The following is a 24,563-nucleotide window of genomic DNA, read 5'->3' as shown; positions in this document are numbered from 1 at the left end:
GCCCCTGGGCAATGGCACCCTGAAGGAAGCCCCATTTAAAAACCTGGTCTTGAAAAAAGGTACATTCCAGGCCAGCCAGGGAGGCTGCTCTTGGGCTTGGCGGTGGCTCTCAGAGTTTGGTCTGAGGACAGAGCTGAGAAGAGTAGAAACTCCCGAGAAGCTGGCGTCTGCCTGGAGGGTCTGTCGCCCTGGGAACCCTGCAGGGCTGGCCCTCCTGAGGAAGGTGTGCTCTAGGCTCTTTGGTTCCTAGGGGGAGGAGCGCAGTGCACACGGTTGTCAGTTTGGAGTTTTGTTTGTTCAGATGCTCTGTGCCTGAGGCTGAAACCTCCCCTGGAAATTCTGTCACTTGCTGCCACACATGTGGGTACTGTTTTTTTCACCCTGACTCTTTGAAAACAGCATTTTAAAGGAAAGATGCATTTCTCAGGATGTGGGGGGTTTATTGGGCAGTTTCTCAGGTCAGCAGTGCAGTAACAGCAGAGGTTAGGAAGGAGAACCGTGACCCTGACAGGGAGAGATGGACAGACAGACGGATGCCAGCTGGGGAGCCCTCAGACACGACTGCTCTTAACCGTGAACAAGGCGGTGACTTGTGCAGCTGTGTTTCTTCCTGATACACTTTCCTAAATTAATGACGTGGGGGTGGAGGTGAGGGTGGATTTTAAGTGAACCTTGTGGAGGAAATTATGGTTTTATGTATGCATTTTCCCCTATTGATAGCAAAGGGATAGACGTTTAAAAGGTTTGTAATTGCTCTTAGTCCTCTGCTATGTTTTCAGAAAATCCTGTCAATCATCTTTGATGGGAACATATTTAACTAAATTTCTTTCTGAAGAGATCATGAAGCTCTAGATTATAAAATGCATGAAGAGCTGTATTGGGTGCCTGCTTGGACCTCAGTAGATTAGAAAGATGCTCTTCTAGCTGGATTGACTCGCAGTGTAACTGTCACCGCCTGCCCGCTGGTGCGTCCACGTCCCCCAGCCTTGGCCTGGAGTCAGCAAGTGTGGTGCGGGAACACCTGCCCCAGAGGCCCTGTGCCATCCCTGTGCTCGGCTCCCCTCTCTCCTCTCACAGACAGTAGGTGTCACCTCCCACTTCTATGATCATGCAAGACATTTTAGGTAAACATATGAATAGAAACAGTAACTTATATCAACCATGGGGCTCCTGGCATGGAGCAGTAAGTAACAGCACAGCGGGATGGCGGGATGGTGGTTACAGGTGAGAGCCTTTAGCAGAACCTGAGCAGCACGGAATTTGTCAGCGAGGGTTTGGTGGAGTGCAGTTCTGTGCCAACACTGTCCAGAGCAGGTGGAATTTCTTCCTCGCTTTGTCTCTCACGAGCCCTGAGGTGCTGTCTGCCGGGGACCCTGCAACAGAGCGCGATGTGCCCCAGGGTCACTCCATGCTGGCGCTGGGCCAGGGCCGCAAGCCCGCTCTTAAGGAGCTGTGAGGGGGCGTCTGAAGGAAGTGGAAGCCAGGGTGGCACCGTAGCTGGGGTTTCTGGGGGTGGCTCTTTGCCCCTTGTGTTGTTCTACTTGTCATAGGATGGATGAGAGTAGCCAGCCCACCCCAAGGAAAAGAAAATTCAAAGTATGGAATATAATCATCCTGATGATGGCTCTTAACTGTTTTGCCTACTGAACTTCAAACTGTAAAGTTATTCATATAACACAGGCTGAATTTCCCCCCTTGACCACAGTGTTTAATGAGTGTGAATTTTCATTCAGCCACTAAAGTCTCCAAGAGTATTTTTATACTGAGTTCACAGACTTGAGGCAATTTTAGTCTGTAGACTCCACCCCCTGCTCCCACAGTCTTCCTGTCCCCCACTGCCCCATGTCTGTAGGATCTGGGAAAGAATTCACTGGCCTTTAGGAACATCTAGCACTTTACGAGTGTCACAGAGCCATAAGAGTAAGACACCCCAAGGCTGTCATCACCACACCCATGCCCAGGGGGACAGGGCACAGTTCCTGTGCCCCAGTGGACGCGGGGACCTGGGATAAGCCACCTGGAGGGCAGCCCTGGGGTCTCCACGTCCCTGTAGGTTCCAGCACTTGGGGGAGCGATGGGGGTGCTGCCGTGGGGGGTGGGGACAGCAACCCCAGGTCTTATGACATCACCGTGTTTTGTGTGATGCTTCCCCTGAGTGTGGCCAAGGTGTCCGCCTGCCCCCCGCCCCATTATCAGGGCTGTAAGGGCATAAACTATACATCTGGGGCTTCAGAGTAGTTAAATGTTGAGAAGAGGGCGTGTGTGGAGGATGATGCATTCGTTGGGGGACAGGCCTCGTGGAATGGGGGGTCCACCCTCCCGAAAGCAGAAGCGAGTGTCGTGTTGGGAGCCTCAGGTAGCAGAGCCAGGCCCTGCGTTCTTTAAAAATAGCCCAGACACTCGTGCCTCTGGCAGAGTCAGCCCAGCTCCTCCCTGGACCATGTGCTTCTCTTGCTGCTGGAATTCTCCGCACAGCCTGGAGTTTCTTGGAGACGTTTCCATAAAAATAGGGAGATGCCATCATCACCTTGTCCCTGTCACTGTGAGAGATGAAATCAGGGTCTGAGATGTCTTCCTGTGAACTTGAGACTCGATGCTGTAAAACCCCTGGTTGGGTGGCAGTGACTCATCACTACAGCGTCATCAGCCTACAGCCCCTGGAAAGCAGGGGGCGTGAACATTTGACTTTGCTCTAAAAGTCTTCCCTTCGTGGCCTGCTTTTTGGCGTCCTTCTGCTGACATCGGTAGCTGTTGGAATCAAGAACTGCCCAATGGGCTGTGTTCAGACTCCGTATTGAAAATTTGGAAACCCTGAGGGATCCTATTATTTTCTCAGAATGCTATGGTTCCTGTATACTTGTTTTAATAGTTCTTCCAGAATTCATTCTCTTCTTCCCCTTGCCTCCCCACCCTTCCTTTCTGTGTACCCCCATTGCACATCCCCTCCCCCGCCACATCCTGCAGGGCCGGGCGCGGGCAGACAGGGCGGGAGAGGCAGCAGGGCCCCACCTGCCGCACTTCTGTGTCGCCTGGGCCCAGGGCTGGGTGCCCCCTCGGTTCTCGGGAAGCCGTGCTGGGCTCGAGTCTGTCCCATGGGTGCAGCTCTTCAGGGCCTGTTGGGAGTTCCCCGGGGGGGCAGGTGACAGGCCTCACCGCACCTTCTGCAGTGCTTTGCACAGCCGGCACCCTGGGCCTCCCGGGCTGGGGGGAAATTGGGGAGAAATGAATGCGGTGTGAGGTGGCGGGTGTGTGTGTGCGCCCGTGTGGGGAAACTGCTCCTGAGGAGGGCGGTGGTCTCAGAGGACGCAGGGAGCCCTGACTGCAGTCCAGGGAGTGGCTGGGCTTTGGGCCCCAGAAGCCCCGAAACGTCTGTGGTTGAGACCAGAAGTGAGAAATCTGGAGACGACACCGTGACGAACAGGTGTGCTGAATTTCATCCGATTCTTGCATTCAGAAGTGGGGAATGCAGGGCTTTGTTTTTGTTTTTTAATGTGAAGCTTCTTCTACTTGTCCTGTGGAAGTTATTTTCTTGAGAAGGTGTAAAATCAGGCCGTTGGCGACAGAGCCACATCTGGGGGCTGGTAAACACTTTGGGGCTGAGTGCCTCTGAGCCGTCTCCACAGCGGGGTGGGGGGAGGGGGAGGGGGGGCTCAGGAATCGTGAAGGAAGAGGGGACAGGAGTCACTCATCTGTCACTGTTACTACAGAATGTGTGCGGGGGTGGCAGCTGGGTTTGGGGGTCTCTAAACCCCTTCCCACCTACCATCCCATCTTCAGATGTCCTGCCTTGTGTGGTCTTTACATAGTTCGCCCTTTATGAGGTGTTTTTAGTAGGATGTTCCTGCTTAAAGTGAAGGAGGCCGTGGGAGGACAGGGGTGCCCACACACCCCCTGCTAAGCTCGGAGGGGCTGTTGGTAGCACAGGACCTGGGTCTGGATGACACCATGCTTCTCCCCAGGAACCATCTCTGTTTCCTCCAGTTTTCACTCTGGACCACTCTCGGGTTGGGGGGAGTATGTGTGGCCCCAAAGAGAGTAAAGCCTCGCACTTTCCAGTTGTTAGCGTTTGAAAAAGCAGTCTGTTTTCATGGACTGGTTCGCCCAGAGTTCAAAGTGAAGGGCTTCTGTCACCCAGGGCTGCCGGCCTCAGCTAGTGGCGCCCTGGGGGCCGGTTCCTGCCATCCTGTGCCCGGGCCCCCAGGAGCTGCTCTGAGCACATCTCGAGTCCCGGCGTTAGCATTTGTACTAGAGGGCCTGTCATCAGTCCGTGTGGACCACCCGTCCTCCAACTGTGGCCACAGGACCCCCAGGGACCCCAAGACCCTCCCGGGGGTCAGTGAGGCGGGACCTCCTCCTTGTACCTCAGCCACATGTCCCACCGGTGCAGGTGAAGCAGAGGGGAGGCCACTGGGAGTAAAGAGGTGGGCACTGTGTAAAGTGTGGCAACGGGAAGTTATTTTGTTACATGTGTTAACATGTGGTGAGTTTTATTTTTTTTTTTCCTGAAGGCTATTAATGGCTCTCCATGAACCCTAAGTTAAAAACTTCTGATTCACATATTCACACTGCACAAGCTAACTCACATCCATCTCAATGTCAATATCACTTATTTATTTATTTATTTATTTATTTTTGGCTGTGTTGGGTCTTCGTTTCTGTGCGAGGGCTTTCTCTAGTTGCGGCAAGCGGGGACCACTCTTCATCACGGTGCGCGGGCCTCTCACTATCGCGGCCTCTCTTGTTGCGGAGCACAGGCTCCAGACGCGCAGGCTCAGTAGTTGTGGCTCACGGGCCTAGTTGCTCCGCGGCATGTGGGATCTTCCCAGACCAGGGCTCAAACCCGTGTCCCCTGCATTAGCAGGCAGATTCTCAACCACTGCGCCACCAGGGAAGCCCGAGTTTATTTTTTAATGAATAAATATTTAACATCTTCAAGTTTTAATTTCAAATATGGTAAATACTGGTAGACGTCATCCACACAGAGCTCTTTGGGGTAATTGGTCATATTGGGGTACAGAGCAGCCCTGGGACCAAAGCCCTCAAGGGCGGCTGGTCTCCAAGCAGGAGGGAGGGTCTGGGGAGGAAGCTCTGCCAGTCTGGACACGTGGTGGGGGGGTACTTCTGGTGCTGGCGCCTCAACAGGGACGCGGCAGGGCCCAGGGCACAGGGCACGCCGACCGCAGCCTGAGAGCAGGTGGTTCCCTTTGAAAGAAAGGTGGGAGCTCCTATACAGTTTCCCACAGCTGAAGTCTGTCTTACCTTTGCTTGTGCTGAACTTTTTAGTTTGATATTAGATCAGAAGATTCATGCCTATCAGACAAGATAAAGGGTTCTACATGCTGTCTCAGACCAGAAGAAATAAAATCCAGAGCAAATAAAGATCTGAACAGAAAAATCTTAGAAGAAAAATATTTTTAGAATATTGGAGAGAAGACCTTCCTAATCAATGGGAAGCTTAGAAGCCATAAAGAAAAAAGATTGCGACAATATCTGATGACATAAAAATAAAAAAAATTTATATCATCTACAGAGAAACTCACACCAAAGTTTAAAGAAGTGACAGACCAGGAGAAAATATTTGCAATGCATGTAGCAGATAAAGATTTATAGCCATAATATGTAAAGACTGCTTACAAATAAAATAAATGAGAAAACTACAAATAAACTAATATAAACTAATATTATGAAAAAGAAAAATACAAATTTACCAGTGATCATAGGGAAAGATCACAATCACTAGTAACCAGGGAAATACAAATTAAAACAAGATACGTGTTTTTGCCCATTAGATTGGTACATGTGGAAAGGACTGAGGGTCTGGGGCCATGAGGCAGGAGACACCCTGCCCTCTTCTTGACAAGAGGAGCATTTACAAGGTTGTATCAGTTTTTGGAATTTTTTCGTAGGGATGCTTACAAATGTGGGTCACACACAATCTTTTGGTCATGGTAGGAAAAAAAACAAAACCCAGCCACCTAACACCCATCGCTTGGAGAATGCAAGTCCCAGTGTTCTGTGCTTAGGAACCGGCGGCACCACAGGGAATGAGGTTGGTTTACATATTTTCTTGTTTAAAGGTGTCTGTGATATATTGAGTGGAAAAAAGAACAATATATTTGTACAGTGATTCCATTCATTAAAAAGAAGAAGGCCCTTATTCAACAGGCAACACACAGATACACACAACGGGTGAATTGTGCCCCGGACGGCGTGGGCGTGGGGGTCGCAATGAGAGCTGCCGGCCTGTGCAGGGGAACTTATACGTTATACACTATTTCCATCTATGTTATTTGAATTTTAAAGAAGTCTTCATTATTTTTTATAATAAAAATGCTTTTCAAATGAAACACATATATACCCCCAAATGTGCATAGAATTATGAAAATGTAATTTGATTGTTTTGCTGCAAATGGTCATCTGCATAGCCTTCCATATTCAGGAAAAGATGACCTAGAATGACATCCTCCAAGTGAAGAATTAACACGCAAAGATGTGTGCGGGGCCTCTCGCCGTAATCGTCATCCAAAAAGCAAAGCAGTTTTCTTAAGAAGAGGAAACATTTGTCAATTCCAGGGCACGATTTAACCTGAAAGGCAAGTTTTGAATACTCTGCTGTTCATTCACAAAATAAAAACAAAAGTTGGTAAAACAAAGCATTATTTTGGGTTCAGTCTTCATGCTGCATTAGTCGCCCTTGACTCCCTGCTTCCTATCTGCTTGTCCCCGGAGCAGGGGTCCGTGGGTTGGTGGCTCGCCCTCCATTCATCTCCTGAGATGCCCCCTTGTGCTTGGCAGCCAGGGCGGGCCTCACCCCTGCCTGCGGGAGCCGTTCTCTAGGTGGGCACCTGTGCAGTGGGCTCCAGAGCCTGTCCTCAGTCCACCTCTTCATGATGACGCCGGGCCCGCCCACACCTGATGCCGGGAACACAAGGTGATGGAGGCAGGTCCCTCATCGCTTACACACACAGCCTCATCCTGTGTCGTTGATGACGAGGTTTGGGGTCCAGATGCGTGGGCACCTTGTGACACAGGGTGTCCTGGACACAGGACAGTTGTCTGCAAAGGCAGAGGGTTGTGAAGATGTGTTTCTCCCTCACAGGTGTGTCACACACCTCATAGCACGTGAGGATAAACAAAGTCACGCTGGTATCTGTACCCCAGCTGCAAAGTCCCAGCCTAGACCCTCTGACAGAGAGTGATTTCAGTTTCCAGGAGACTCCACCTTGAAGATTCTGATTGTCCTTGGGAGGTACTTGGGTGGCTCCCTGGGGGCTTCCTCCCCAGAGGAAGTACAAGGGCAATCTCCTGCCCATCAGCCACGAGGCCTCTGGGCGTCCAGAGCAGACAGCTACGGTGGGGAGCCCAACGTGTGGGCCCAGTGGCCCCAACCCCTCCTGCTGCTGGGGCTTTGCCTCCTGCACCTGCTCAGCCTCCAGTCAGGGGTGCGTCCAGCACACCCGCCTGGGCCCTGCTGCTCCCCACGCAGGGCTGTGGGGTCCTTGGGCCTCACACTCATCATCTGTTCTGCAGCGCACCCCCTCCCCCACCTGGGGCCACTGGCCGTCCCGCCCGGTCCAGCAGGCATGTTTGTAAGTCTTTGTCCATCAGGTGTGCGGGGCGGAGGGCTGGGGTGGAGGACGGCGCCACAGGACAGGACACAGTGGGATCCAGGAAGACCCTCCCTCTACCCCAACGGGGTGGATGTGGGGCGGCACCCAGCCCCTGCCTGCGTTGCACAGGTGTGAGCCCGCACCTGAGAGCAGTGTACCCACTGGCCGGTGGCCTGAGCCCTGCTGCAGCAAGAGGGTGTGCCGTGCATGCACGTGTGTGTGTGTCTACATGTGTGCACATTCCTGTGCCCGTGTCCACACATGTGCGCATCCCAGGCAGCACCACCGCAGACAGGGCTGTCCCCCTTTTGCCCTTCCTGCACTATGCCCGCCCCCCGCCCCCTGCACAGCCACCTCCGCTCAGAGTGTGGGGAGAACAGGGCAGCAATCGGCTCGGCGGGAGCAGAAAGTCTGGACTGACCTTGGCCCTGGGCTCCACTTCCCCTGAGAAGCTGAGGGCTGGCACCCTCTCCTCGAACTGCCCGTGAAGGTGCCCACTGGGGAGCGCATGGTAGCAGTTTAGACGGGCTTCTGTAATGGTGCGGTCAGAACCCAGTGGTGCCACAGGGCTGGAGACCATGGAGATGCGTCTCCTCAATCACTTCCCCTGGTGGGGCCTTCGCAGAGCGGAGCTGGGGCTCTTTGTCAGCATGTTTTCCCTCCAGTGTGCTGCACGGCCCCCGCGTGGAGGTGCTTTGGGAATCATAGTTTCCACCCCCCTGGGGGTTGGGGGATCTGGCAGGGACGGGGCCCCAGAGCTTCTTGTGTCCCAGGAGATGGCACCCAGGAGCTGCCTGCCCGGGGGAAGGTCCCTGTGTGGTGGCTGCCCGTGCTGTGCACACGGGGCTGGACCTGGTGTCCTGTGTGACGCCGGCCCGTCACAGCACAGCCCTTCGGGAGGTCCCGTGGGGCCAGTGGGACACTCTCGACCAGGCCCTTCTCAGGACAGAACCGCAAAGATGAGGTCTGTCCGTGCAGCCGGGCCTCCCTCCATCACTTGCTAGCCACACAGCGGGGCTCTTGGGCAGCAGGCCTGGGGGAAGTCGTTTCTGTCCCAGGAGGGTCTAGGAAGAGGGGTGGCCCTGGGCCCGGCTGACGCACTCTCCTCTTCATCACAGCGGAGCTGGAGTTCGCCCAGGTGGTCGTCGTGGTGGTGGTGGTCACGGTGATGGTCGTGGTTGTCGTCTGCCTGCTGAACCACTACAGAGTCTCCACCCGGTCCTTTATCCACCACCCGGGGCAGGGCCGGAGGCAGGACGGGCCGCAGCCGGTAAGTGTGGGCTGAGCAGGGCCGGGAGCCTGGGTGCAGGACGGCCCTGGGCTCGGCGTGTGAATCCCACACACAGAACGCCCAGTCCGGGGGCCCGACGTGTGAATCCCACACACAGAACGCCCAGTCCGGGGGCCCGACCGTGAGGCCAGTCCCCCCCACCACCCCCCAGCACGGTCACCACTGCCTGGACGGCAGTCAGCACACTCATTTCTCCTGCTCTGAACTCTATGGACCGTGCAGTCCCTGCCCCTCCACGTCTGGCTTCCTTCCCTCAGTGTCATACGTGTGAATTCCATCCACGCTGGGACGTGGTCCAGGGTCAGCGATGCATCCTGCATCCCCACCTACGCCCATGAGACGGGGGCTCAGCGGGGCAGGACAGGGAGGGGGTGGGGCCCTCTGGGGCACAAGGGTGGGCAGGTTGTGTGGGCCTCACAGAACAGCAAGGCTCTTCAGGTTGGTTTTTTAAAAAAAAAATATTACTAGCTACTTCCTGCCCTGAATCACTGCCCTCCTCTGGGAAATAAAACACTGATAAACTGCTCTATGATCTAACCCAGGAGCCCAGGGGCCATGGAAGGTTCAGGTCCAACCTGGCTTTGCTGTCTGTGGTTCCAGTGGCTGTCAGTGAGAGCTTGGGGACACTGAGTTTAAACAATTATATATTCTTGGCTTCTGTGGTGGATGAAGGACGCTGAATCCTCAAGCATGTTGGGACCAGGGCTGCCTGGTGACTGGCCTAGGGAGGCTGCCCTGAGTGTGGGGGCAGCTGTCCTGGGGGGACCCCTTGGGGGGGCAGGGTCACACTTCACCGGGGCCAGAGTCGCTTGGCCAGCCTTCGGGTCTGCTGTCCCCATGGGTAGAGCTGAGGTTTGCCCAGTGTCCTATGTCCGTGGCAGGCAGAGCCGGGGGGAAGGGTGAGGCTGCTGTGTGCCGCCCCCAGACCCACAGGGACGAGATGGGTGCTGGGGGCTGCAGCTCAGCCCTGAGGAAGACGCTCTCTCCCTCTGGCTTTCCCTCATCCTCCGCTGTCCCCTCCCTGCTGCGTTTCCGTGTGGCCCGTGCAGGGCAGGTGTGTCCCGAGGCTTGGGTTTTCCTTCTGATAAAATGGGAGTGTGGATACTGCTCACCGAGGTTTCACAAACTCATGATGCACTTTTACACGGTGACCAGAGACAGTTTAGGCACAGGCCGGACCTCCATTTCATGTCTAGTCCAGAGAAGCCTCACTCTCCCGGACAGGGACATAGATCCAGATCCCAGGAGCACTGGGGGTCACTGCCTGGGAACGTGCCCCCCACCTGGCTGGGCTTCTTGCCTCCTAAGTACCTCCTCCTCCCTCCCGGTTTCTAAGAGATGCTGCTTCCCTTCATCAGGCTCTGGGAGAGCAGTGTGATCCTTTCTTTCATACTCATTGTTCCTGACCAGGGGACCTTGGGCTATGTGGGGAGATGTTTTCGGCTGTCACGGCTCGGGGACGGTGTTGCAGGGATGCTCTGAACGTCCTCAGCTTATGGGGCGGCCCTGCCATCCTCCCCGGGGGCCCTTCAGCGTGAGACGGGGATGCTGTTAATACACATGGATCTCATGGCAGGCTCGGGGGCATCAGCAGAGTGAAGAGAGCCCTTGCTGACAGATTCGTGGGGGTGGGAGGTGTCCACAGGGAACCTGCCCCATCAGAGGGTTTCAGTCTGGGGTCTGCCTTCCTTTGCTCACTCTGTCAATCAGTGGATGTGAGCCTGGCACCCACCAGACAAGGAAAAAACAATGCAGTGAGCCCCAGCCTCCCCCCATCAGCAGTGCCCACCTGGCTTGGTGGTATTTTCTCAATCTCGGGGGAGGCCAAGGGGTCTCCAGGGGCCATTTGTGTGTGGGGAGGGGTGCACATCAGGAGGCCGTAAACCGTAGAAGGGTGTGCGGTGGAGCAGCTTCAAGGTGCCCTTCTGGGTGGCCCCCTGCCCCACCCCCAGCATCCAACCAGCCTCCTCCAAAGGGGCTTAGAGGGGCAGGCTGCCCATGGCCTCGTGTGGTTTGTGCTCTCCTAGGGAGAAGGTGGCCGAGGCTGGAGGTGCCTGGGGTCGCCATTGTCAGGGTGGTTCTGTGTCTGCTGTCAGAGCATCCCAGGAGCATCAAAGTCCCGCATCCCAGGAGCTGCTGTGCCTGCTGTTTGGCAGCTGGTGGGTGTGGGGTGCCCCCTGCTGGCCTCACCGTGGATGAGCATCCATGACTCTGAGCCTATGCGTTGCTGGGACCCCCGCACTTCTGGGGGCCTTTTGGCCCGTTTGTTCCAGAACTGTGTGAGGTCTCCATGACCATGTTAGTAAAAAGTGTGTTTATTTTAAACTGCTATGAGAAGGGCTGGGCATCTAATTTGTCAGCTTCTAGGTGATCTGGCTTTGGTTAAGGTTACTTTTATGTATTTCCTATGGAAGACTTGATAGTCAAGATGGAAAAATATAGGACAGTAGTTGGGTTTTTTTTTTTTTTTTGGCTGCGTCAGGTCTCAGTTGCGGCACATGGGATCTTCGTTGTGGCATGCGGGCTTCTCTAGTTGTGACACATGGGCTCTAGAGTGCGTGGGCTCTGTAGTTGTGGCGCACTGGCTTAGTTGCCCCGCAGCATGTGGGATCTTAGTTCCCTGTCCAGGGATCGAACCTACGTCCCCTGTGTTGGAAGGCGGATTCTTAACCACTGGACCACCAGGGAAGTCCCTGGGATTTGTTCTTGAGAAAGAGGCTGAACATGTAGATGTTCTGATGTGGTTGAGGAGACTTGACTCCCTCTCTGCACTAATGGGCTTTCCCTGGTTCCCAGGGAGAGTCCTCTGGAAAAAGGTGGGTTGGACCAGTTGCCCCTTTGGGCCCAGCTTGCCCTGATTCGGGGAGTTTGCTTTGTGCAGTCACAGCCCCTTCCTCACGCGGCCCCTTGCCACCTCCAATGCCTGTGGGAGGACACACTTCTGTGCCAAGGGAGGGACGGATGGAGTCTGTGTTGGCCGAGGCCAGTCAGCCTGCATCACCACAGCGTCCCTGAGACGCCATTCCAGGGGAGCAGGGGTATGGGTTGGACCGGCCCTGAATTTGGTGGAAGCAGCCACTTCTGGATGAAAATGAAAAAGAGTGATCAGCTTCAGTTAAGTTACAACAAAAGTAAATGCTTAAATAGTGGCAGCAGCAGTGAGTGGGTTTGTGATTAAAAGCCGTACGTGTTCTTTCTGAGGGAGCCTTGCCTTAGTGTTTAGAGCCTGGCTTATGTGAGTTCGGAACTTTGAGACTGTCTAGGTTTCTTTTCATTATCTTAGACCACCAAGTAATAGGAAAACAATAAAAGGGCATAAATATTCCAGACGCGGCCCTGAGAGATGTTCACACACATCGCTGGAGCCTTTCTTTCCCGAGCCAGGGGAGGCCCGCGTGGCCTTTTCTGACAGCCTTGCCTGTAGGCCACCCCGTAGGGCCCACCAACCTGCCTGGATGGCAGGCAAGGCGAAGGTGGCCGCCCATCTACTAGGAACAGCAGAGGGACGGGAACGTTTTACTTAGTTTGAATCATACGAAATTGTGGGTGTTCAGCCATTTTGACCTATAAAAGCAGCAATTTCAATTTAAGAAATTAACAAAAGGAGTCACATCAGGCATTTCTTCATGACCAAATGCTGCAGGGATTAAATCAATTGTGAAAGTGCCGTGCCCGGCCTCCCTGGAGCCAGAGCAGCGCCTGGCGGGCAGTGGGTGCACCAGCCCCGCGAGGAAGGACGGGTCTGTGGTGCAGAAACTCTGGTGTGGGGGAAGTCCAGGCCCAAAGACCCTCCCTGCAGATGGCCAGACCTGGGCGAGGGTGTGGCCAGTGTGTGTGTGTGGTTCCCCCCGCAGGGTGTTTTGACAAAACTTGATCCAACTTGAAAGAACTGGGAGATTTCACGTAAAAATGGAAATTTACATCTTTCCTTGAAAAGTGAGCATATCAGCCACACTGGCCTGTATTCCTGCTTGGGTCCCCCAGGCCAGGGCTGCCAAGCAGCCTGTGCTCACCTTCCGCTGTGGTCCCAGCCCCTGCACGGGCCTCAGCGGTGGGCCGGTTTGCACAGAGGTGATTGTTTTTGGAGAAAACATTCTTCTGCATTCATGCCTCTACCACAAAGGTGAAAACAGAGGTGGACCAAGGGGGCCACTGGCTTCCGAAAAATGGGGAATCTTCCTTGTGGAAGTAAAGATCATTCCTATGAGATTAGTGGTTCGGCCAGGTGAGGTGAGTCTGGGTCACAGGTCGGTGTGTCCCGGGCCTGCTGACCAGTCCCGCGCTCGGAGCAGGGCCTTCCTCTCTGTGACGGGGTCTGGGCTCCTTTCCACTGGCCTGGACGCCTTGCGGAGCAGGGCCGGCAGTTCCGTGCAGGTGTGTCCTGGGGCCCCACACAGCTCATTCCCACTGTGGCTGAGAGCCCAGCCACTGCGCACCTGCCTAGTCTCATTTCTACCTACTTCAGCCTGTGTTAGGAAAGCATTTCTAAAACGATAGGAAAGAACCATTTTCAGGAAGGCGCAAAAAATGAGCTGAGGGCCTGCCTGATAATGCAGGTGGAACAGGCGAGTTTGTGACAGTCTGAGTGTAGCATCGGCTGGTCCAGGGCGCAGGCTCCCTGCGAGCAGGTGGATTCTTGCTGCACTGTGAGACTGGTGGGGGTTGCTGCCTACCTCGTTTCATGAGCATTTCCAAGTGTCCAGGGGCTACGGGCAGCAGGTCAGGCTTCCTTCAAGCATCAAGCACGGGATCCTGTCTACCTCCTGTTTGTCTCAGCAGGAGCGGGGTGTTTGCAGACTGGCCATTTAAAAGGTTTTACCCTTGAAGCATTAGAAGATAAACAATTTTAACAGCTTGAAATGAGAATGTCTCCTTCAAGTAAGAGAAAGGAGGCCAAGTTACTGGTGAAAATTGGATAAGGATGCTGGGCCATAGCTGTTACACAGCAGAATCTCCAAGATCTGTCTAGTAACTTAGATCAAAGCTAGTAACTTAGATCATCCTTCTGCTGTTGATGTTGCTCAGAAGAGTTTTAAAATTACCTTCAAAGCTTACAGGTCATTTTTAGTAAAATTTTCAAGAGACATTTAAAAAAAATTCTCAATGATGGCAAGCCTTCCTTTTTTTAATTTGTTCTCTGAGGCTGGGTTTGATTTTTGGTACCAGCCAAAATCCATTTAGAGTTAAATCTCATTATGTAGCTCATCAAGTTACTGATACAATTTTAGTGCAAAGTCAAGTGTGACCATTAGTAAGGCTGATGTTGTTCACGCTACAAGCTGATGGTGCAGAGAAAGGCCAGGAAGGACCCAGGAAGGGGGAGGTGGACAGAGGGCCTGGTCTGTGTTGTTAAGGCTCTTGTGATGAGGATGTGTTCATGCATTACTTTTGCAATTAAAAGACACACTATGCTCACATAAACTGATGCTGAAGACAGTTTCAATAACATTCTGAGCATCTGTAATCTGTAGACTCCCAAGGTAACGCGTTTGAACACGGTTGGTATTGTGACAAAAGTATGCTAATTGATAAAAAATTTTATAAACAATTTTTAGTAACCTTCTAAATAGGCATTAGCATTAATAATCTAATGGTAAAGTTTGTTTAGTTTGTTTTTACTTAGTCCTTAAAAACCGGTGTGGTTTGTTCTGGGGAAAAAAAAAAGCTCTCTAAATTATCCTAATTCTGAGAGGCCCTTGTTGGGGAGGTGCGCAGGGCCGTCAGAGACTGCACGGGAAGTAGCTGGGATCCGGCTCTGTCACTCCCCTACCAACTCTGGGACCGCGGGGAAGGCACTTGGCTTGTGCCCCTCACGCGTGAAAGGAGGCTCACAGTGTGTGGTTCCACGTCGCCCTGAGCTTTCTGATTCCAGGCTGCTTTCTCCTGAAGCCTGATTGCTCACTCTCCCCCACCACCAACCCCAGGAGGCATCACATTCCTCCTTTTCTGCTTGCTCTTAGGGGCCTGTAGGCCTCCCTGAGCTATTGATTGTTGTGGAAATACAAAGCATTCCCTTTCTTTTCTTCCCAGCAGAACTTCCTTCTTGATTTGTCTTTCTCTTAAGGGACGTGCCCTAGATTGAGTAGAGTTGGGAGGGAAATAGTCTTGAGAAGTCTGATGATGGAATCCCAAGGAGGATAAAGGGGAAATGCTGGAGAGAAGAGTCATTGGCATCTAAGCTGTTACTGCTGTCTAGGATGGAAAAGTCAGAACTACTAAAGCATCTGGATGGTGGAGAGGTTGCCTAGGAAAAGGGAAGAAACAAGAGAAAAGTGATTTTATCAGAAGGCAAAGATGTTGCTGAATATCCAAACATCAGTTTTACCTATGCTTTGAAATTCACCCTGGGAAAGGGAGTAAAATCGATTTTCAAATATTTGAGGCCATATGATACGTTCGTTCACTGGGAGGAACCCTTGGGTAGAAGCCAAAATATCCAGCAATGGCCTTGCTTTACACAAACTGGCCATGACACCTCCAGTGAGTCACATACCCTCCTTGGGCCTCAGTTTCCTCCCATCCAAAATGAGGGAGAACTGGCTTAGATCACAGACCTTCAGATTGTTTTTGACCCCTCTGACCAAAAGTGTAGGAAACACATTTTACATCACAATCCACAATACTCACACGCAACTGAGGCAGAACTTTCACCAAACAGTACTTAAAATGTACTCAAGATGTTTTCTGTCTGTTTTATCTGTGGAATGCTGGCTGTGACCCACTTAAATTGATTTTCCAGCTCTCTAAGAGGCTGCAACTCACAGTTTGAAAAACACTATATTGGGTGTTTCCAGTCCCCAAATCTGATGATCCCTGTGGTCCTTTGTGTGTGGAAAGGAGAGTTTAGCTGAGAGCTAAACCAAGAAAGTTCAGAGCATGGGGTGGTCTCACATGTGGTGGTCTCACATGTGGTGCCCAAGAACCCAAGGCAGCAAGCAGGCTTCAGCCGCAGCTCACAGCAGAAGCCCGTGAGTCATGGTCACAGATGACTCTCTTTCAACGCTATAAGCATTGTATCCTTTGGGTGGAAAAAGATCCAAGAGATACAGAAATAAAGATTATAAGAGTACTATGAGCAATTGTATATCAACAAATTGAATAACCCAGATGAAATGGAAAGATTCCTAGAAACACACCCTACTAAGACCAAATCATGAAGAAATAGAAAATATGAATAGATCTGTAACTAGTAAGGAGATTGAATCAATAATCAAAAACCTCCCAACAAAGAAAATTCCTAGACTAGATGGCTTCACTGGTGAATTCTACAAAACATTTAAAGAACTGACACCAGTCCTTTTCAGATTCTTCCCCAAAATTGAAAAGGATGGAACACCTTCTAACTCATTTTATGAGGCCAGCATTACTCCAATACCAAAGCCCCAGGCAAAGACACAACAGGAAAAGAAAAACCAAAGACCAATATCCCATATGAATACTGATGCAAAAATCCTCAACAAAATACTAGTAAACTGAATTCAGCAGCATAATAAAAGGATTACACACCATGACCGAGTGGGGTTTATTCCTGGAATACAAGGATGGTTCCACATTATGAAATCAATCAATGTAATGCACCTCATTAACAGAATGAAAGGAAAAAAACTACATGATCATCTCACTGATGCAGAAAAAGTATCTGACAGAATTCAACACCCTTTCATAATAAAAAGATTCAACAAACTAAGATAAAAGGAAACTACCTCAACATAATAAAGGTTATCTATGAAAAGCCCATAGCGAACATCATACTCAACGGTGAAAGACTGAAAGCTTTCCCTCTCAGATCAGGAAAAAGGCAAGGATGCAGGCATGCTTTCACCACTTCTATCCAACATAGTATTTATTTTAAGTTTTAGCTAGAGCAACAAGGCAAGAAAAGGTATTCCGGTTAGAAAGGAAAAAAAGTAAAATTCTCTCTCTTTGTAGATGACATGATCTTATGTGTAGAAAATCCTAAACATTCCAATTAACAAAAAACAAACAAAAAACTCCACTAGAACTAATAAATTCAGCAAAGTTGCAGGACACAAAGTCAGCCCCCTAAAATCAGCTGCATTTCTTTACACTTACAATGATCAATCCAAAAAGAAATTAAGAAAACAGTTCAATTTACAATATTATCAAATAGAATAAAATACTTAGGAGTAAGTTTAACCAAGGATATGAAGGGTTTTGTTTGTTTGTTTTGTTTTTTTAAAATTTATTTATTTATGGCTGTGTTGGGTCTTCGTTTCTGTGCGAGGGCTTTCTCTAGTTGTGGCAAGCGGGGGCCACTCTTCATCGCGGTGCGCGCGCCGCACCTCTCACTATCGCGGCCTCTCGTTGCGGAGCACAGGCTCCAGACGCGCAGGCTCAGTAATTGTGGCTCACGGCCCAGTTGCTCTGCGGCATGTGGGATCTTCCCAGACCAGGGCTCGAACCCGTGTCCCCTGCATTGGCAGGCAGATTCTGAACCACTGCGCCACCAGGGAAGCCCGGATATGAAGGGTTTGTACACTGACAACTATACAGCATTGCTGAAAGAAATTAGACACAAATAAATGGAAGACATCTTGTGTTCATGGACCTGAAGACTTGATCCTGTTAAGATGTCAGTACTACCCAAAGCAATCTACAGAATCAGTGTAATCCCTGTCAAAATCCCAATCATGTTTTTTTTTTTAAACGTTTAATTTAATTTAATTTAATTTATTTATGGCTGTGTTGGGTCTTCGTTTCTGTGCGAGGGCTTTCCCTAGTTGTGGCAAGCGGAGGCCACTCTTCATCGCGGTGCGCTGGCCTCTCACTGTCGCGGCCTCTCTTGTCGCGGAGCACAGGCTCCAGACGCGCAGGCTCAGTAATTGTGGCTCACGGGCCCAGCTGCTCTGCGGTATGTGGGATCTTCCCAGACCAGGGCTCAAACCCGTGTCCCCTGCATTGGCAGGCAGATTCTCCACTACTGCGCCACCAGGGAAGCCCCCCCAATCATGTTTTTCTGCAGAAATAGAAAAGCCCATCCTAAAATTCATGTGCTATCACAAGGAACCCCCATCCCCACCTACAGCCAAAATAATATTGAAAAAGAATAACAAAGTTGGAAGTTTCACGTCTTGATTTCAAAATTTACTACAAAGCTACAATAACAAAAACAGCGTGGTGCTGGCATAAACACAAACATTTAGACCAACAGAATAGAATAGAGAGCCCAGAAATAAAGTCTCTGATGTATGGTCAAATGATTTTCAACAAGGGTGCCAAGACCATTCAAGGAAAAAGGACAGTCTTAAAAAATGGTGTTGGGAAAACTGGATATTCACTACAAAATAATGACATTGAACCCTTATCTGCTACCATATACAAAAAATTAATTCAAAATGTATCAAAACCTAAATGTAAGAGCTAAAACTATTAAACTCTTAAAGAAAACAATAGGGCAAAAGCTTCATGACATTGGATTTGGCAATGATATCTTGGATCTGACACCAAAAGCACAAGCAACCAAAGAAAAAAATAAGTAAATTGGACTTCAAAAATTAAAAACTTAAACTTGTCAAAGGACACTATCAAGAGAGTGAAAAGGCAACTCACAGAATGGGAGAAAATATTTGCAAATCAGGTATCTGATAAGGGATTAATATCCAAAAAATATAAAGAACATTTACAACTCAGCAACAAAATAAGTGAACCTAATTTTAAAATAGGCAAAGGACCTGAGTAGGTATTTCTCCAAGGAAGATATACAGATGGCCAATAAGCACATGAGAAGAGCTCAGATCACTAATTGTGATGGTTAATTTTATGTGTCAACTTGACTGAGCTAAGCAATGTGTCTATGGGAGTAATTCCGGAAGAGATTACCATTTGACTCAGTAGACAGAGTGAAGAAACTCTGCCCTCACCGATGTGGGTGAGCATCATCCAATCCCTTGAGGGCCTGAGTAAAAAAAAAAAAAAAAAAAAAAAAAAATGGAGGAAGGGCAAGTTCGTTCTTTCTCTCTTGTCTTGAGCTGGGATGTCGATTTTCTCCTGCCTTTGGACATCAGAGTTCCTGGTTTTTGGGTCTTCAGAGTCCAAGACATATACCAGTGGACCCCCCCACCTCCAGTTCTCAGCCCTTGGTATTTGGACTGAATTATACCACTGGTTTTTCTGGGTCTCCATCTTGCGCATAGCAGATTGTGGGACTTCTCTGCCTCCAGAAACATGCAGCCAATTCCTATAATCAATCAATCAATCAGTCTCCTATTGGTTCTGTTTCTCTGGAGAACCCTGACTTAACACACTAATCATACACAAATCAAAACAATAGTGAGAGGGGCTTCTCTGGTGGCACCGTGGTTAAGAATCTGCCTGCCAATGCAGGGGACACGGGTTCGAGCCCTGGGCCGGGAAGATCCCACATGCCATGGAGCAACTAAGCCCGTCCACCACAACTACTCAGCCTGCCACAACTACTGAAGTTGTGAGCCACAACTACTGAAGCCCACGTACTGCTCTGCAACAAGAGAAGCCACCGCAGTGAGAAGCCTGCACACCGCAACGAAGAGTAGCCCCCGCACGCCACAACTAGAGAAAGCCCGGGCTTAGCAACAAAGACCCAACTCAGCCAAAACTTAATTTTTTAAAAAAAACCATAGTGAGATGCCACATCACACCCACTGGAGTGACTATTAGCAAGAAACCAGAAAACAAGTGTTGGCAAGGTTGTGATGAAATTGGAACCGAAATGGTACCACTGCTATGGAAAACAGTAGTGGTCCCCCCCCCCCAAATTAAACATAGAATGACCGTATGATCCAGAAATTCTACTTCTGGGTGTGTCCTCAAAAGAATGAAAAGCAGAGATTCAAAGAGATATTTATACACCCCTGTTCATAGCAGCATTGTTCATGATAGCCAAAAAGGGGAAACAACCAAGATATCTATGAATAACAAAATATGGTATGTACCTAAAATGGAGTATATTAGCCTTAAAAAGGAATGAGATGCTGACACAGGCTACAACATGGATGAATCTTAAAGACATTATGCTCAGTGAAATAAGGACAGTATTGTATGATTCCACTTAGACAAGGTCCCTAGAATAATCAGATTCATAGAGACAGAAGGTAGAATGGTGGTCACCAGGGGCTGAGGGGAGGAAGGAATGGGGTGTTAGTGTTCAGTGAGTACAGCGTTTTCAGTTTGGGAAGAAGACAAATTCTGGAGATGGATGGGGGTGATGGGTGCGTGGCAACGAGGATATACTTAATGCCACAGAACTGTATGCTTTCAAATGATTAAAATAGTAAATGTTATGTATAATTTACCACAACTTTAGAAAAGACAATTTTGATTTCCCACTCACCACCCAGCCCGCAGAAGTGCCAAACAGATTTAAAAGGAAAAAATCCAGTCATTGTGTTCCAGGTCTGCAGACGACACATCTGGATCGTTGGGATCATAAAGACAATCACTTGGAAGAGCACGTGATTTTTAAAATCTCTAATGCAGACGTTTTAGTGTCAGGCAGATTCAACTTATGGGAAAATTTTCTGTCCATGTAGCTGTTTACCATTCAGAAGGAGGAAAATAGAATGCAGATTCCTTGAGGGTAAAGGAACCTGAAAATGCACGTCTTCAAGCCTGCGAGATCCGGAGTTGTCGTGTGTCCCTTTTTCAGAAGATGCAAATTCACTAGAGCCCCTCAGGGTGGCCCAAGGCTTTCGTGGGCCTGGGTCCTGGTGGCCATGCTCCCGGGCACCCACGGAGGCGTCTTCAGGGCCACCAGGGGCGCAAGGGCGCCGGAGGTGCTCTGTGGACGCAACGCGGCATGAGGGAACAGTTCTCACAAGCAAACAGCTACGAAAGACGCAGTGTGTATGGGCCCGCGTAGCGACACTAGCAAGATTTTGTTCCTGTTGCTCAGAACTCTGTGAGCTGCTATCTTATTTCCCAGCTTATTCCGTCGTGGTCAGAGGACCCGGCTTCCCGCGAAGGGTGGCGGGGCGGCCGGGCCCTCGTCTCGCAGGGCTGTTCCCGGTGCACCAGCAGAGGCCAACCTCATGGCCTCCCCTCCGAAGCCTGAGCTCAAGGCAGCCGCCAGCGAGCAGCCGAGTGAGCAGCAGGGGCGGCAGCCAAGGGGAGGAGCGGGGGCGTGCCCTGCGGAGGCTGTGGCGGTGCAGACCCGTCCCATGACGATGGCCCCTGGAGAGGAGGGGGGTCCCCGCGGAACCACAATATTGCACCTGAGCAGACCTGGAGGCGCCTGTCCCAACCCCCGCACCCTCCCCCCGGACCCCGCGCCAGGAGCAGGCCGAGTGGCCAGAGAGGTCGGGAGGGACCAGGAGGAGTGGGGTCAAGGGGAAGGGCAGCAGGAAGCCTGGGAGGAGGCCGGGAAGTGCGTGGATTTAGAAACAGGTAGGTTGACGTGAATTTGGTGAAATACAGGACTCGGTGTGTGCAAGGCTTGGTGTGGATCTCTTTTTGGCATTTTTCCAGTTTTGCTAATTTCTAGGGAAATAAAGCCATTGAGAATAGTTATTGCTGTTTTCGGAAAACGTGCTACTACCCCTCTTCTGGGTCCCTTCCTGCCCACTTCATTTGGTGCTGTGACATGTGGTTGTCAGGCTGCGCCCTGTGCTTTAATCTGCTGTTGCCAGGGGTGGAATTCTTAGCAACAGTGGAGGATGCTCTGTGCTGTTCTCAACGTGGGAGTGACGTCTCCCTTGACGCAAAGGAGCATGCCTAGGGCTCGGACACCTGGTTAGAGCCACTCTGTCGCCGTTAATTAGTTGTATAGTCAGATCTAGGGATGCCACCTGCTCACAGCGAGGGGGGCCGTGGTGGATGCCCGCCTGCAAGGACCAGGGGAGGCCGCTTTCACTTCTGAAGACCTGGGGCTGTTTGACCTCCCAAGTCTACCTGTGGGCACTTTCAGGTCACAGGAGGCCATGATGGCAGGAGGTCGTATGTGCACATTCCTGGGAATCCAAAAATACAGGCACTTCTCTACCCCCCCACCCCATTCTTGTCTTACTAGTCACAAAAGCCCCGCAGACCCTGCTATAGCCAACAATTTGGGTTCAAAAGGGATACCACACTGAAATGCTCTGTAGACAAGTTTACGGTGTTAGAAGTGACCCTTAATCATGCCGACTGTTTCCTTGTCACCTTGTCGGTCTGGCCTTTTTTTTTTTTTGGTTGTGCTGGGTCTTAGTTGTGGCTCGTCAGCTCCTTAGTTGCGGCATGCGAACTCTTAGCTGTGGCATGCACGTGGGATCTAGTTCCCTGCCCAGGCATTGAACCCAGGCCCCCTGCAATGGGAGTGCAATGGGAGCGTGGGGTCTTAACCAACTGCACCACCAGGAAAGTCCCTGGCCAAACATTTTTTAAAGAAGATTACTAAGCCACTAGATATCAGGTTCCACACTCCTCGTGAGCATTTGTACTGAGGAATCAATTCATGAGAAGATGCACAGAGGGCTCTTAGGTTTGGGAAACTCAGTCTGAAAGCCAACCGGTGTGGATGGGCACACCGTTCAAGGCTACTGTGGGGAGACCCGAACTGTTTGACTTTCCTGTGGCCACGACTCCTCTGGGGGTGCAGGTAACAAAAGGCTGGGGCTTTGTGGTTCCGGGTGTTAAATAGCCTGCGCTCATCTGAGTGTGATCCCTTGGCTTTGGGTGCTGCTGCATGAAACTAATGATCTTCCTGTGATGTCCCCCACCCCCCAACCAGGAAGGGCGCCTGTGGCCTTCAGACAGATCTGGACCTCGGCCCGCCTCGGAGGTAAGGGGTTGGACACAAGCGGGGTGTGGGTGGCAGGAGATGCATAGAGGGGGATGAACAAAATTGGTGGAAGGGTTGAACGTGTCAGCACAGACGAAGATCAAGGCCTGTGCCTGTAACTTGGTTTAAGAGGTGGGGGAGGGGTCTTCCCTAGACTCTCCCAAGGATTCTTTGTGCCTGGCCAGAGCTCCTTCCAGAAAACAGGTCGAGAATCCAGGATCTTCACTTGATGCCTTAAGCTGCTGATGATAATGAGGTGGTGGGTGTCGGCATAGCTTATAAACATCACCGCTTGATTCACCCCATCTCCCAGTTTATTAGTATGATTGTAAAGATAACGTTTTTTTGCCTTTAAGTTAAAAACATGGTGTGAGAGAAGTTGACAGACAGATGGACGTATATCTTTATATACATATGTCCTTCCTCTAGAAGAAAGTGAGATGGTGGAATAGATGAGAAGTTAGTTATGCAAGAAATAGAGTACCTGGATTCTTTTGGGGGGAAAAAATATCTATAATCATACTTACTTTGGAATATAAAATAGTTTTCATGTCAGTTGCTAAAAATAACTACAGGAAACTTTTATCCAGAAAGAAAAAAAGTCACTTGTTCCATATTTTTAAGTAATTGATAGGGCAACAAGCTCCTATAAGTAACTCATAAATTGACCCAATGTCTTGCACCTGCTCCAAGTACCATCCTGTGAAGTTACAACTTACATTTACAATGAAAATTCTGCACACTCTACACTCCTCTGAATCACAGGAGTGGGGCCCGGAGAAGGTCACATGGTGGGCAGGCTTGGGGTGGGGGGCTCCTGTATTCTCCTTGACCCAGTGGGAAATGTACACACAATAACTCCATTAAACCTACATTTTCAGGTAACCGCAATTATCCGTTGCTGAACCATCCTGGGTTTGGCAAGGTGAGTGATGTAAGTCATTAGGAACAAAAAACCTCTGTTTTCCTGGAATAGCCTTTACATGTTTTTGGGGGGGAAAAGTTTTCAGATGGGTGAGAACAGACGTGAATTTCCTTGCTGCCATCACGTCCGTGGTCATCACCGTGCCAAGAACATCTCCCAGGTGTTGCTCTTTTCCCTGCAGATCATGTACGCCCCGCGGTCCAGGGATGGGGGGACTGCCCCAACCTTTCTCCAGAGGGATCGGTTCAGCCGCTTCCAGCCCACCTACCCCTATGTGCAGCACGAGATCGACCTTCCCCCCACCATCTCCCTGTCGGACGGGGAGGAGCCGCCTCCTTACCAGGGGCCCTGCACCCTGCAGCTCCGGGACCCCGAACAGCAGATGGAACTCAACCGGGAGTCTGTGAGGGCCCCGCCCAACCGAACCATATTTGACAGCGATTTGATAGATGTGTCCGTGTTCAGCGGGGGCCCACGCCCACCCAGCAGCAATTCGGGCATAAGTGCCAGCACCTGCAGCAGTAACAGGAGGATGGAGGGGCCACCCCCGGCCTACAGCGAGGTGATGGGCCACTGCCCGGGCGCCACTCTCTTCCACCCCCAGCACAGCAGCACGCACAGGGGGAGCAGACTGCCACTCCAGCGGGACGGCCCTGGGGGGCACCGAGCTGCCCGTCCAGGGCAAGGACAGGAAGCCCGGGAACCTCGTCTGACCTGCATGCATACCTGACTTAAGAAAAGAGGAGGGAGGCGGTGGCACTGCCCCTCCGTCCCCAGCACAGCAAGTTCAGTAAAACGAATGATTCCTTCCACAGGAGCCGCACGCAGGCTGAAATAGTACAAACTTCCTTCAGTCTGGCCGCAAACGGTGTTCATCTGGGGCAGTGATGGGAAAGGGCAGGTTTTGGCAAAGGGTGGGCATGAGAACACAAAGGGGTGCTTTGAAGACATCATGAAATAAAACCCACAGAGGCATCTGACTTG

General features: G+C 50.9%; 1 protein-coding gene across 1 annotated transcript in view; it reads left to right on the top strand.

Annotated features, from left to right (window-relative positions):
* The window catches only part of LDLRAD4 (low density lipoprotein receptor class A domain containing 4), a 299,370-nt gene extending 275,065 nt beyond the window's left edge, over nt 1-24,305 (top strand). Inside the window, 4 exon segments of the mRNA XM_036874890.1 lie at nt 8,729-8,880; nt 22,604-22,654; nt 23,761-24,231; nt 24,233-24,305. Coding sequence (XP_036730785.1) covers nt 8,729-8,880; nt 22,604-22,654; nt 23,761-24,231; nt 24,233-24,292 — 734 coding nt within the window. The 3' untranslated portion in view covers nt 24,293-24,305.
* Nucleotides 24,306-24,563: the final 258 nt, after the last annotated feature.

The sequence above is a fragment of the Balaenoptera musculus genome, chromosome 14, assembly GCF_009873245.2.
Source record: "Balaenoptera musculus isolate JJ_BM4_2016_0621 chromosome 14, mBalMus1.pri.v3, whole genome shotgun sequence".
Taxonomy (NCBI): Eukaryota; Metazoa; Chordata; class Mammalia; order Artiodactyla; family Balaenopteridae; genus Balaenoptera; species Balaenoptera musculus.
This window is presented reverse-complemented; position numbering and strand designations above follow the sequence as displayed.